Below are 14,958 nucleotides of genomic sequence, written 5' to 3'. Positions count from 1 at the left end.
TATTATTAAGGCTTATTCATTAAAAAGGTTAAAATAGATTCTTCCAGTAAGAAATCTAGAATCCGACATGTTTTTCTACCCTGAAGTGTACTTCAGCATAGTGTGCAGACCTCTCTTAAGAATATAGGTGCAGTACTCCTTGGAAATACTTCTAGAGGTGAACAATTTGGGTTGTTTTAAGTAAAAATTTTCCAGCTGCATTTTAGGGAAAATGATGACAATGACAGTCAAATGTCAAGATGCAAAACTGATCAGGAAGTGTTACGACAACACATTTCTATCAGCAAATCTCACTTTTAACGAAATATAGAGAAACAGATTTATTCTGTGAAATCGTGAACATGGAGACTGATTACATGCATTATTGATGTTGAAAATTAGGGCTATGAAATTAGCATACTTGAAAAGCTAAAACAAGAAAGGCACAAAGGATAAATACCTGACAGATGTTAAATCAGCATGGTGCATGATTTTTGAATATTAGTGATTCCAGAGGTGAATACTTAAGATTGTCCAGACATCAAAAATAATGCAGCAATAGAAATATGTAAAATTATATTAGAAAAGTGCACAAGATGAAAACAGTAGGATCCCCCAAATCCCACTGCTGACTCACCGTGAGATTTTTGACAACACACTTCTTAATCCTTGAGATTAAATATCTGAAAAATCGGAATTATAATGCTTGCTACCTTCTTCCGAGTAAGTTAAAAGGACTAAAAAAATGAGGAATTCAATGGCCTCCTGAAAAATTTACACTCAAATAATTACCTTTAATGTGTTCAAAATGATATGATTACTGCAGGAATCATTAATAAATTATTTTAAATATTTTTGTATTTGTTTATGCCAAGTCTAGTAAACAAATATTTACATTCTGTCTTTATACCTAATGTTAGCAAACTGTGGCGACTGTCTAGATTAATGGGAGGATTGAAAATGTAAGTGAATATTGATAATGAGTTTAAACTTAATGTTTTCAGATATTTTATACACTCACAGGTTTATCACAAAAAATAAAAATTATCACATAAGCGATTTACATCCCTTAGTGAGTAGACGCCCACAATCATACCAATTTAAGCCCTTAATTTCCTTTAAAAAATAAAATACACCATGGGCAAAAAGTATTAGGTGACTCTCAACTCTTTCCAGTCCCTCCTTTTGGTTTCCTTATGTATAATTTAATTACCATGAAGCTAATCCAGAATAAATAAAAGTACAGCATCGAAAATATAGGCACTAATACTGTAATAGCTATACATGGTGCCAGGTGGGTACTGGAAAGCTTGGTGGGACACTCTATCAACTACGTGACGATCTAACCCACTATGCCACCCACCTGAAATTAATACAGAATAATACTAAATGGAAACGTAATTGAAAAAAACTTCTTAAGTAAATTAAAGAAAACAAATATCTATTTGGCAAGTATACAGATAATAGACACTTGCAGCTGACAAAGAATTACAAATGGAATGAATTGTGTCAAAATATTACAGATTATAAGGGTGAGAGCTTAGAATAGCCCTGTGAAGGTTTCTTTCTTCTACAACAATGGCTAAGAAATTTAGTTTACTGAATCGTTTGGGATATCCTAAAAAATACAGGAGTTTAAGAGGAAACAAACTATCTCAACTTTGTCCTTTAACTTTATTCATTCCTCCCTGGCTTAGGCCCCAGGAGGAAGAGCTGGATGTGAAGAATAGTGAGTGCGGGGCATAAACCCATCAGTACTCTCCCCCAAAATGTAGACCATGCGTGTGTTACGGTTTGTGTGTTACTGCCGGAAGTGTATATGGCAATAGTGCAAGGGTCTGTCCTTTGACAAAGAAAATAATCCTTCTGGCCAGAGATATAATCTTAGCATTTCCCCATCTAAATTCCATGTACTATTCAGCAGTAAGTATTTTGTTCATCGTGGTAGCGCCCTCCAGAGGCGCACACCGGCACGTGCAGCATCAGGTTAGGGGAACACATGCTATTCTCACCCGCGCCTGCTGAAGGATCGCCTGCGCCTGCGCTTCCTGGGCAGAGATGGTCGGTCCTTTGGAGCCGTCACCGCCATAACGAAACTAAGGAAAGGGAACATAAAATCTCAAGAAACGCCTTTGTCTACCGGGTGCCTTAATGACTAGATAAAAGCCACTTGTCTGCAATGGTGGGATTTTATAAAAGTCCAGGTAACTGCGTCATGCATCACGATACCGAGATTTCTCTCTTTCGCTTCTCCTCGGACCATCTGCAAGGTCCCAGGACCATGGTTCACCATTTGCAGAAGAGGCAAGAGACCCCTTTCCAACCGTACATTCCAGAACTTCTGAAAACTCTACGGTCAGCCCCTACCAAGCATCTCTAATCGGCTGGTGCAGTAAAACGAGTGCTATTCACTTGTAAAAGTTCCAAATGCATTCTGTTCAGGGGTGGCTACAGACAGACCCATCGCCACTTTGTTGAGCAAAACTTTTGGAATCTATTTCCGTATATAGCGGAAACCTTCCTTGAGATATATGTATCTTGTTTACCTTTTCTTATACTAAAAAGCAGATCTTACCTATGTCCCTCCACAAAATTCTAAAATTTCTTTTTAATTTTAGCTCAACATGCAGCATGAGACAATTTCTCACTACACATTTGTGACTTGCAATTTTATTTGATTTTTTAAAAGATTTTATTTGTCTTTAGAGGGGAAGGGAAGGAGAGAGGGAGAGAAATATCAATGTATGGTTGCTTCTCGTGCATCCCCTGCTGGGAACTGGCCTGCAACCCAGGCATGTGCCCTGACTGGGAATCCAACCGCGATTCTTTGGTTCACAGGCCTGTGCTCAATCCACTGAGCTACACCAGCCAGGGCAATTTTATTATAGTTATGGGGATGAATAATTTTTCCCTCCAGAGAACTAAGCCAACATTAAAGGGATCCTGATGGTAGAGCAAACGATTTCTGAGCAATGAATAATGACATTAGAGATACGTCTTCTTAAAAGTATCAACTATTGTCTTTATGGTGAGAAACAGTACATTAACATTTTGTTAGCATATGAAATACACATTAATCATATGATCCAAGGAAAAGCACATGATAGGAAATATTAAGGAAAAACCCTAAGCTTTGATGTCAGAAGCGTGATCAAATAACGACAGCTTCATTCTAAATCAGACATTGATTTTTATCAGAATGTAATTTGGGTTAAACTTTTCATAGTGTCCAAAGGCTGCTTGATGTCAAGTATCTCTATCTCATACCTGGTTTTTTAGTTGATTGCTCTGTAATAGGGTCAACGATATTTTTCAGCAGTAAAATGACATAATATTAAGTCATCTTTATTGCAATAAGGAAAAAACCTACCGGTAACATTAACATGGTCCCTGGGGGACCAGGTAGCCCGTCGGCCCCGGGCAGGCCAGGACGTCCTGGAGGGCCCTAGGGAAAGCAATAAAACCATCAAAATTAATAAATAAATGAGCTGATCAAATTGATTACAAAGTGCGTAACTTTCAATAAGTCTACACTATCTAATTTTATCTCCTTTTACTATACCTAGTATACCCAGGAAGGATTGTATTTCCTTGCCCTTGTTAATGTTATTTTAATAACGCACAAAGTTATTGGCTACACAATGATGTACCAAAAAAGAAAAACAAAACAGAAAACAAAGAAATGGAGGGAAAGGACTTTTACAAAAAAAGTTTGGAAAGACTTAACACAAACGCTATGTCTCCCCACATGACCCACCCAGGATGTGACCCCCAGACTCAAATTCAGGCTTTTTAACTCCTACACTGCCAGGCTCCAGCTGAACACCCATGAGAGTTCCCAGAAAAACGTGTCTGAATTCAAATTGAAGATGCGAATCTAAAGCAACGGGTTCATAGCAACATAAAAATTGCCTGAAAATACATTTTCTTACTAATTATTACATAGATAAAATGCACATTCTTTACCCTCACTTTTAAAATTATAGTTAGAAAAGGTAACTAAAATGTCGTACCACATTAAATGTATAGGCCCCTTCCCCCGCAATGAGAATAGCATGTAACTTCTAGGACACATTTTAATTTTTCAATCTAGGTTATGAGGAGTCCCATCACTTACCCTCTCGCCAGGGTCCCCAGGGGGGCCAGAGGGGCCTTGGAGACCTGGCGGGCCCATAATACCCTGCAGAGAAAGAGAAGGAGCACCGAGTCAGGTTCCTGTTCTCCTTAGTATTTGGGCAAGTTCATCCGACCAACGTCAAAGAAGAGCCATGTGTATCTCACAAGGATACAACTGTCTCCCAAACATTCGCCCTGTGTCTCTTCCTATGAACAGGCGACATACAGAGACCACTTAATAATGTTCTCAACTCTTCCTCTACGGAGCTGCTCTCGGGAGAGGCAGCCAGGCAGCCAGGGGAAAACAGGAATGGAGAACTCGCCAAGGTCAAGTCCCTGAGGTCCAAGTTGGTTTGCAGTTCTGACTGAAGAAGTGCCAGACTCCCGTAATCAGGCCTCAAACAGACGGGAGTGAAGTCAAAAGGTGAACATCATTTAGCTTGGAGGCGCTCTCACATTTTCTTTCATGGGTAAATACATAGAAAGGCATCCGTACCGCATATTCCTTTCAGATGACAGAATTTAATTATTTCCACGAAGGATGGAGGATTTCCTACAAAGTCAGATCCGTACAACTGCCTGAGACTCAGACACACCGAGTGACAACAGCCTCCCCAGGAAACGACAGAGGACGCTGATAACTGCACCATTCACAAGTCCAGATAAATGAGGCAACGGCAATCTCTCAGCATCCTCAGCTCCGTTCATTGACACAGCTATACCTCTTTAATAAAAACGCTGTTTTTTTTACTTTCATAACTTTCAGGTAGAAAGTTGAAAGTGAGGGTAGATGTGGAGATATTTAAGCCACAAAAATGTTTAAAATGGATTTTAATTCCCCTGCTTCCAAAAGAATATCATTTCGGTCACCAAATCAGAAAGGAAATTCAAAGCCACTGGGTCTTCTGAACAAATGTTTGCCTCTACAATTCAATACTCCAATGAGTCTAAAAGGCATCAATTCAATAACGTAATAGAAATCCTCCATCTGATATTAAAAATCAAGACAAAAATAATCGAAAAACATTTACATACCGCAGGTCCTGCTGGTCCTGGTGGTCCCTCAATTAGCATGCCCTACGATAAGAGAAGAAAGCAAATCGTTTCTAGAGAAATGTAGCCCCAAGCTCTGAGGCAGCCGACTCTAAGAAGGCATTTTACAAAGTGAATTCTCTACCCCTACCACAGAGAACCAATCACAAACGTGTCTGCATGGGGAAGGGAGGAAATTCAAAATGATAGAAGATACAGCCCCCCGTCCTCCGAGAATCTGTGAACTAATTAAAAAGGAAATAAATATTCAGATCGGTAATGTTACAAGGGGAATATGCTTCCAGGAAGGGAACAATAAAGGTGTGTGGCCGACTTTTCCTGAACTGCCTTAGCGATTGGCCACATGAATGAAAGAATGTGCATTGAAGCCACGCCTCAGCACTGCAATCCATCCAGGGGGAGCAAAGCCCAGAGGAAAGAATCAGGGATAAATATGAGACCAGTTCCGACACAGCTAAAAGAATATAGTACTACTTCAGGACAAGAGCCCAGTTCTAAAACATTTTATGAGGCTACTGCTGAATACTGGTCATTTTACAAAGCTGGTTGTAAATTTTCATTTCGGAAACATATTCATAAAGCCTTTGGTGAGCACGTGGCCTGCTTGCTTAGATTTGGTAATAATGGAGCAGTTAGCCAACAATGCTGCTACCAATGTAGCTTGTTAAGTTTTATCTTGCCTCCCCCTTCTTTTGAGTTTTTATGTCCTTGTAATTTCTGAAACGATGTTCATGACCTTGAGGTGGATGGTTGGACATAGAACTTAAGTTCTAATGCAACAGTTTTCCCAGGTTTCTCAATAGAGAAAACAATGGCAAAATTGCTTTCCAGTCAGAATTTGCTTCCTACCAATATCTTGAGTGGTAAGAACATTAACGTAAATTTAAAAAATCACATTTTAAAAGAACATTGTCCTATTATTACATAATGTTACTTGGCTACGAAAATGGTCTCATACTTCTTTGTATCTATGTCAAAAATATATGTTGAATAATGTCAATTCACAAACATAAGAGGAAAAAAATCATTGGATTGGAAACTGGAAGAGGTCGAGTCTAGCCATAGCTCAGCCACCAAACAGTGAAACTTAAGGAGAGTCATTTAAACCCTTTAAAACTCAGGTTCTTTGTGCAAAATGAGAGAATTAGAGTAGACACATTTCAGCTACTTTCAAATTCCATATTGTTTGGTGTATTGAAACGCTACTTGCCAGAAGCGACCTTACTCACTCCTTACCTGTGACAAATTAGACACATTTGGACAACGAAATTCTCTATGGTCATACATGAACATACGTAATAATTTAAGGTGACGATGGCTCATAAGATCAATGAAATGCCTCACCAACCTTCACGATGTATCCACACCGGTACTTACCGGCTCCACCACCGCCGGTTCCCCCTTCTGGCCCTTTTCCCCATACGCGCCATGGCCGGTTACCTGTTGAGTGAGAAATTCAAGCAGCCTGTCTTTAAGTAAATAAGGCCGTTAAGTATTTTTTAATAAGGCAATTTAATGATCTAAATGCATTTCAAGCAACCTATTAAAAGGTGCCTCTTAAATAGCAACCTATTAAAGGTTTAAATAGCGAAAATATAAAAAAGAGAAGCGTAATGAATATTAATAGTGAATTCTGATTGAGATTGAATGGTGGCTTCTTAAAAGTCATCTGCGGACCTCAATGATCAGTCCAAGGCATTAAGCAAAAAAAGTGTCATCAAAGTAAATTTAATAAGATAATAGGAGGAGAGTAGGGAAAACGGGTGAAGGAGATCCAAAGGTTAAACTAAAAATAGAATAGTAATAAGTATGGTACATCACTGAGCAACGCCAAAAGTAGTCAATAATTAAAAAATAAAACAGGCTAAAAATCTGAAATGACATGTACTACCCCAAATAATTATGGCTCTATTTTAATCATATCAGTGAAAGAAAATGTCAATACAATCTTATTCAAGATTATACTTCCAAACGAAGACTCCAGTCATGTGGCCAGACATACAACTGCGGAAAGTCCCCATGAGGAAGAATCTATCACCATGTTCTAGTTGCCATAAGTATTCAAAATGTACACAAGAAGACAACCCGTATTATAAACCTGAAAAGACATCAAGACGAACATGAACAGACTCCAGGGACGAGACACACAACGACACCGCGTGGCACACTGACTTACGCTCGTTTCTGTAATATCTGTTTCGGCCGGGACACCTGGGCCAAATTCTTCATTAGTGGGGCTTGTCTGTTTATCTTCATATTCTTTATAGTCATAAAAATCGTATTCGCCTAAATCTCCATCTACCAGAAGGTCAGAGTCCCTGCCGTCTATTTCTTTGTTTTCGTACAGTGTCTCCTCGCGGTTCCTCCTCTGAGAATCATAATCCTCTCCAGTTAGATACTCTTCAGTAAATACTTCTTCAGCTGGGTTGGGCTATTCATTTCAGTTGCGAGGAAGTGGAGAACAGGAAGGTTACTGTTAGTGAAGCCAGGGGAGCGTGCGATCACGGTGTGATTGCTGTGACCAGGGCGGGGCAGCGGGCTTAAGGCTACTCAAGCAAGTCCCGGAACTATTTCTGCCGGTGTCATCGAAAGAAATAGCTTTGTACATCGGTATGTACAAGGATACATGGCTTTCCGAACACACTTCCCAATAAACTGCAAATATTCACATGGACTCCACATGTATATTTGCTTGTTCCATTGCAAACAACCTTGTCGGTCAACTCGATATTTACTTTATAGTGTAAGATTTGAATAGTCAAATGTGCACTTGGTTAAAGCTTTGCTTAATTTTCAAATCTCACAGGACATCATTATGCAATATAATCACCACCAGGAAAACCATGCAATTTGACTTTCAATCCCCAAAATAAAATGTCAAGGCCAACGGTGAGACTTATCATGGCAATATTTATTCGTGGTATCTGCCATGTAGGGAAGTTTTGTATCACCAAAGAGTTCTTTAAAGCAAATAAAGTATAAAATACAACCCTCAAAATTTCAGACATTTAAATAAAATATATCACTATCAAACCTCATGAAGAGTAGATATTTATTTTAAAAGTAAAAATTATATCAATAAAGCCCCTTCAGAGATATTTTAAAATAATATATTTTTCCTTTCTCATGGCTAATTTCCTATTAATAGCATAAATCTGAATCATATTCATTATGAAATTTTTGGCTACATTATGATTTTTTATGATATTTAAATAAAATCATTTATTTTGCTACATTTTCTAATTGCATTTTTAAGTAACTTGTTTTCCGTGACACAGTGAACCTAAATGATAAGGAAACAAAACCACGTGAATAAAAGTGTGGTTGAACTATTACTTTGGCAACTGTTAACCAAATGTCCCATTACCACGTTTCCTCCGTGTCCTCAAACGAGGAGGACAAGGTCTCTACAGGGGAAGCATCTTGTCCACATCAGGATATTGCTGTGTTCACAGCTGCGAACTAAAAAGCTGGATGAATTTGGGTAGATAAATAAACATCTTGAATCAAGATATCCATTTTGGGGAATGATTAAGTTGGACTAGGCGAATACTTAAAATCTGTTCTTAAGCTAAACTGGTAAAATGTTGTTATTCTGGATTATGCATTCACAAGTAATATACCGCTGAGTTTATCTACCTATTGGGATGTGTGTTACACAAATTTTCTAATAACTAAATTACTCGGGTATTGTTCGTACCCAGTATGGCAGGTGTTTAACAAAGCTAAACTGAATTGTATACTCATTTTTTTCATGATCAGAATATATGCATAATAAGAAATTCAGAAAGATTGCTCGATTTGTCCCTTTATGAACTTAATCCTTTTCCTAGAAAAGAATGGAAAAGGGTGAGATATATTATTTTAGCCATAATTAACACCACTTTCCTGACAAGTGTGAAACTGTAGATAGCTATTAAAATCCACAAGGGCTGCGTTTTCTCAGAGTATGTGCTGTTATAAAAACGCATGACTATCAGCTGGGTGGAAGGAATTCTGATTGTATCACTGGAGGATACAATTGTCGCCGTGGGGGATTCTCCTCTTCATATAGAAGGCTCATGTTGTGAACACCCTTGGTTCATTGCAACATGCTGAGGAACTTTTGAATCCCAGGGACAGTCAAGAAAATGACAGCAGCCACTCAGCCGAACCAATTCAGCATTTGCATAAAACCAAGAGCTATGCAAAACGCGAATTGACTCTGATTCTAAATGAAATGTTTTTAGTAATAGTGAACCCATCTGATTGCTTTCTTACCTCAGTAAGGCAATAAAAACATCTAACTTTCAGAGATTATAGATTCTTCCAGAGGGAGGCGGATCAAGAAGACAGGACACGTATTTCCATGGAGGACTGTGACTGAACAGTGCCCTTGAGCTTTACCTCATTTGTTCCCGACACACGCCTAGGAGCTTCTGTCTGGTAACTTTCCATGGTTCCATAGTTGTATTCTTGAAAATCCTCCACGATATTGGCCTAGTAACAAATTCAATGGAAATGCAGTTAGTGAAATCAGGAGGCCATCCCAGTCGCGGTGAAGCTCGATTTAACTGGGTTATCGTATTAGCCAAATTCGGGTTTATCTAGTCGGGTTAGGACAATGGTGCATCATCAGAGATCTCCCATCTTTCTAAGAGAGATCTTGATTGCTCTTTCTTTGCTACCTGGGCCCCTAGTTTGGTTTTTGCCGCTGCTTGATAACTTTTCTTCTTCTTGGATGCAAATGTTTCAGATTTAGGGGGTGTAAGCTTTTTGGCCTTTTCCTTTGAGTTAGCGGCCACTGTCTTCGTCTTCTTTCTGAAATTGGATTTCTTTTTCTGCAAAACGCAGTGAAAGATGGAATGGAAAACGTAAGTGGAGCAAGAAGGGAAATGAAGAGCATGGGGGAAAGGAAGGAGAAGCGAAAGGAAATGAGCATCATTCCTTCGGAACAGCAACTGCCAAATAGAAATCACAGTTAACTGGCTCCCAGAAATCAGGTGGATGAAAGGTGGACGGTGAGCGTGAGGAACAGCAACCATTAGGGACCACAGGGTGATGGGCATCGGGGCACCGTGTGCCAGGCGCTCCTCAGTTTTTACCTCGGTCTGTGCTAGTGTCTCCTCAGCGACAGTGGGTGTCTCTGTCACACTGTCAGCTTCCTTATACTCAGCTTCACCATACTCATAGTCATATTCCGTTACATCCTCAGGTGCGTACTACATCGCAAAGGGAAAAACACCAGGCAGTGTTGTTAGTTGCAGGTCCTACCATTAATAGAGTAGGGATCATCTTCTTAATGTTTACTCAGAGGCAACGTTAAGAAACGAGGAAATACGGTTATTGAACTGTTATTTTGCATTACGCAAAGTATTATACGGTCTTACACAGAGTATAATAACAGAGCAGTGATGAAGCAGAGATCTGAATAGCCTAATGGTGGTTAGGATTGTGAAGAAACTAAAAGTTTCGAATGTTAATTCGAACTTTTAATGGTTGAATATTCATTCACACATAGAAGTTATGTATTTGGAAATAGTTGACTAATAGTCGTGCTCATTTTGCTTTGTAAAAATGACTCCACAAAGTTTATCCAGATAAATTTTACAACAGTTTCAGTGGGGGCTATTTTTTTTCATTAGACTACACATATAAAAATAAATATATAGAGAATAGTCTTCCCAAGTATGAAGGGGTTTTGGTATCTCTTGTAAAATGGAAAGGGGAAGGAGGGAAAGGAAATACAATGCACATGAAATGAGTCTATATTCTGTTAGAAATACTGGAACCACTGGAAAGATAAAATGCTTCATTTCTTCAGAAATCTCTTCTTTACTGTAGACTTAAGATCCAAATGAGCAGAGAATACTTGTGAAGCATTTACAAGATTCAAAATCATATCTGCTTAGAGTTAACACTTCACTTAAAAATTTAAATATACTGCCTTTTTATCTACCAGAAAGAGGTCATGTTGTTAATGTATTTTACACTATTTAAACTGAACTCAGATTATCGTGTTTTATACTAGAATTTTCTGTATTAAAAATGTATTGGGAAGAGGCATGTTCTTCATAGGACATGCAAGATAATCATACAAAGTGAAGGATGAGGGAAATCATGCATTCACCTTCACAGCCAAAAATCTCTACCAAAGCTTTAAGTTTTAATTAAGAATACAGACATTTTGAAGCATATATTAATAACTGGTTTCAGTAAAAATAACTAAATACAGTAAGGTCATATATAGTATAAAATCGTAAACAGCAAACTCAACTAGCTAACACTAACACAGTATATTTATGTGTGTGTATGTGTGTGTATATATGTATATATGTATATATATTAATGCTAAATGCAAACTATTTAGAATTACTTAAATATCACATCTGGTAAAAGTTCAGTTATGTCCCTATATAACCTCTCTTGGTATTTCAAGTAATCCCTTTTTTTTTAAGATTTTATTTATTTACCTTTAGAGGGGAAGGGAAGGAGAGAGGGAGAGAAACATGAACGTATGGTTGCCTTTCATGCGTCCCCTGCTGGGAACTGGCCTGCAGGGAACCGGTCTGCAACCCTGGTATGCGCCCTGACTGGGAATCCAACCGCGATTGTCTGGTTCACAGGCCTGGGCTCAATCTACTGAGCTACACCAGCCAGGGCCTCAAGTAATTCCTTTTAATCTGCCAGCAAATTAACAGCTGACCACATGTCTTCTAGAGAATTATAATAACTGTAGCAATACTGTACATCTAGCCCTTTGCGAAACATCCTCACTGGACTGAGCTTTTCTAAAAGCCTCAGCTGAAGGTCATATTGAAATATAAACACAGACATGCTTTGGTCTTCTTTATGACGCCCCACCCCCCAAAAAAACCCCTCCAATTTCATTCAATTAATTGAAATGGAGCCATAATTTTCTCTCTTCAGCAATAGCTTCATTTTCAAGGATTAGACATTTGAAGCATTTCAACAAAAATGTATTCTAACTAGAATCTGTATAGAATTTGGTAAAATAGAAAAAATGCACGTCTATAACATTTTAGACATTTTTGTATCTTCATGCCTTTGCAAATAAGAAATGCCAACTATTTCCAGGAAAGTCAATATAAGCATTATTAATAACACCATTAAGTAAATGCAATCATTAAATGCTGAATTTAGATATATATTAAGTAGACATTTATGGAAACTGTTATGTAATGTTTCTGTAGTAACAGTGACCCTTGTTGAAATGAGAAATACTGGGTTTCTATCATTACTAGCTACTAACTGAAACTGGAATAAAAAAAAAAAGCCAGTGTATTTGATGCTTTAGAGTTTTATAACTAAACACACTTTTTAGAATCATGTGTATCTATAATGAGTTGTAAGAGCAAAAATCAACAAATAAAGTCATAAAGGGGAAATTTAAATCCATCTTAAAACTTTGTATTCAGACCATGAATATATCCTGCCAAAGGAGCTGGTCTTCTCTATATCATGTTTTCCTCTTATAGGAGGAAACCTCTCTGACCTCCATGATTCTTTCCTCCGTTGGAACTCTTTCCATGTGGAGAACAACCAGACTGTGGAATGATGTGCGATCATTCCGTGACTGTGGAAGGATGAAACAGACCCCATGTGCGAGGTCTTCAGTACTCTGTTCCTCTTTGTCGGGGCGTTACTCTGGGCCCACTGAGAAGAATCACGGCTTTTGTTCTGACTTTTTATCCACAGGACATGCCCCTTTAGGTGGTACTGAGTCTATTTAAGGCTTTGCTGGTTTATATGGAGCTTCACAAGTCCTTTTTGAGAACTTTTGCCTTAAGGACAGGTGAAGAAAAGAGCACTGATTGCAATCAACCAGCTGCACATACGCAAAAAGATAAGTCTCGGTGGAATGCCTCCCACCCTATCTGTGAGCAGCCCTGCATACGTGACGGCTGGGCGGGGTCTTCCGGGCATGTCCTTATCTGTTCTTACTTCATTTGACAGGAAGCAGTAGTAAGAGCAAGTATCTGTGCACTTCCGGGAGCCAGACTATATGGCAAATGCTACATGAGAAGAAAGTTAAGGTAATATATTTAGGGAAGTCAATTATTTCTGAAGTTTCTTTTTAAAAGATTATCTTTCATTGGGTTTATTTTCTTTATTATCTTTTATGTATAAGACTATCAACCACCTACTGGATATGAGGCATCATAGTCTGTGTAATACATTAAGAAAGAACCTAATCTATATATTAAATATATAGATTTAATATCTAATTTGTTATAAAATAGGAAAATAATCTAGCTCAGTGTGAAAATCCAAAATTGTCATGATTTTAATATTAGTTGCTCTGCTGTATCAATGGTGTTGTGTAAGTTCAAAAAGAATTAAAGTTTGATGATGTTATCACTACATTTAAATCTACTTACATTCTGCATTTTTCACTATTGTGCCAAACACATAAAAACATGAACCTTAAGAATGAATTAGAATGTGTTATTTAGAGGATACTAATGAGACTAAATTAGGAGTGAGAAAAAGCAAACCAGTTATTTCATAAAAGAAACTGACATATTTATTAATCCAAAATGGAATAATAAATATGCAATGTCACAAATTTATTAATAGAAAATTAACTAATAGAAAGAACAACATGTATGCTTGGTGCTTTCTATTGTATTTAATTTCCATTACATTGACAAATAATAGTGCATTCCCATATTGTATGTAAATGCATATTTGTAATATAATGTCATATTATTGCTCAAAATTAATAATAAGGCTTGCTTACAAATTTGGTTAACCAGTGTTTTACATACTGGTATAAAATGGTTATCTTATTATTGAAGTATCAGTGTCATTCAGAATTAGGAAAAAATGTGAGCACTAATTTAAAGAAGAAACATCTTTTATTGTGACACATTCAATAGAGAAACCACTAAGCGAGGCTACCCCCCAGCCAGATGGCAGGCAGCTTCTATTGTGGCAATATGTCTCCCTAATCAAAGGCTTTTAGTGAAAACAAACCTGACATCTCAAAATGTTAACTGCATGTGTGAACAACTAAAATAGAAAAACACAAGTTTACTTTTAAACAAACTGAAGACTAAATGAGGGCTAACAAATTATTATTCTGAAGCAAAATAACTCAGCTTACCTGGCTAATAGCATTAAAATGTGGGAATAAGACACCTCGAGGTAATAGATTAGGAGTGTACACCTTTATCCTTTCAAAAAATCAGAGCCACGTCTCTTGCTAAAAATAGAGAAGTCTTATCTTTTTTTAAAACAGTAGCGAAATAAACTTCAGTCTTGGACATGTGTACTAAAGGTCATAAATTTTAATATTGAAGTTTTGTATGAAAGCGGTAGGCCTGATGACTATTTTACCTATCCTCTTGGAATTCATAGAAACACGCTTTAATAAATCATGAGGGAACAAAAAGAACGAAGCCCTTGAGAGCAGTGCGAGACAAGCAAACACAAGCCTCCCAGTAATTTCTCTTTTCTTTCTCATGTTTGCTTTCCTGTCAGCTTCTTAAGACTCTGTCCTGTTTTAAAAAGAAAATTAATATTAAGCCATGGAAAAAGATCAGTGCAACAGAATTCGCTATCATACCATTAAAAAGTAATGTTAAAATATAGATACGGCAAGCATTGAAAAGGTAATATCCAAACTGAATTCACAAGCAAAATAATAACCATTGAAAATCAAAGATATCGACCTGTTCTAAATACTGAAAAACTCAAAAAGTTGGCCCCTAATAATAGTATATTTATAAGGTAAGAAAAAATTGTTATTTGAGCTATCTTCAAACATAAGGACACTGTTAATATTTTAAAACTTCCACCACCTCT

The 14,958-nt window shown here is 37.6% G+C and overlaps 1 protein-coding gene across 4 annotated transcripts in view; it reads right to left on the bottom strand.

Annotated features, from left to right (window-relative positions):
- COL11A1 (collagen type XI alpha 1 chain) overlaps nt 1–14,958 on the bottom strand; it is a 163,086-nt gene that overhangs the window by 104,665 nt on the left and 43,463 nt on the right. Inside the window, exons 6-13 of one of the 4 annotated variants that reach the window (XM_037153048.2) lie at nt 10,233–10,349; nt 9,535–9,627; nt 7,325–7,579; nt 6,526–6,588; nt 5,131–5,172; nt 4,097–4,159; nt 3,350–3,424; nt 1,992–2,075 (exon numbers count right to left, since the gene is read on the bottom strand). In XM_037153048.2, coding sequence (XP_037008943.2) covers nt 1,992–2,075; nt 3,350–3,424; nt 4,097–4,159; nt 5,131–5,172; nt 6,526–6,588; nt 7,325–7,579; nt 9,535–9,627; nt 10,233–10,349 — 792 coding nt within the window. Of the gene's footprint in view, nt 1–1,991; nt 2,076–3,349; nt 3,425–4,096; nt 4,160–5,130; nt 5,173–6,525; nt 6,589–7,324; nt 7,580–9,534; nt 9,628–9,815; nt 9,969–10,232; nt 10,350–14,958 lie in introns of all 4 variants that reach the window. The other 3 variants (XM_037153049.2, XM_037153050.2, XM_037153051.2) reach the window with 3 other exon arrangements.

The sequence above is a fragment of the Artibeus jamaicensis genome, unplaced genomic scaffold (genome assembly GCF_021234435.1).
Source record: "Artibeus jamaicensis isolate MK-2021 breed Jamaican fruit bat unplaced genomic scaffold, CSHL_Jam_final scaffold_1689, whole genome shotgun sequence".
Taxonomy (NCBI): Eukaryota; Metazoa; Chordata; class Mammalia; order Chiroptera; family Phyllostomidae; genus Artibeus; species Artibeus jamaicensis.
This window is presented reverse-complemented; position numbering and strand designations above follow the sequence as displayed.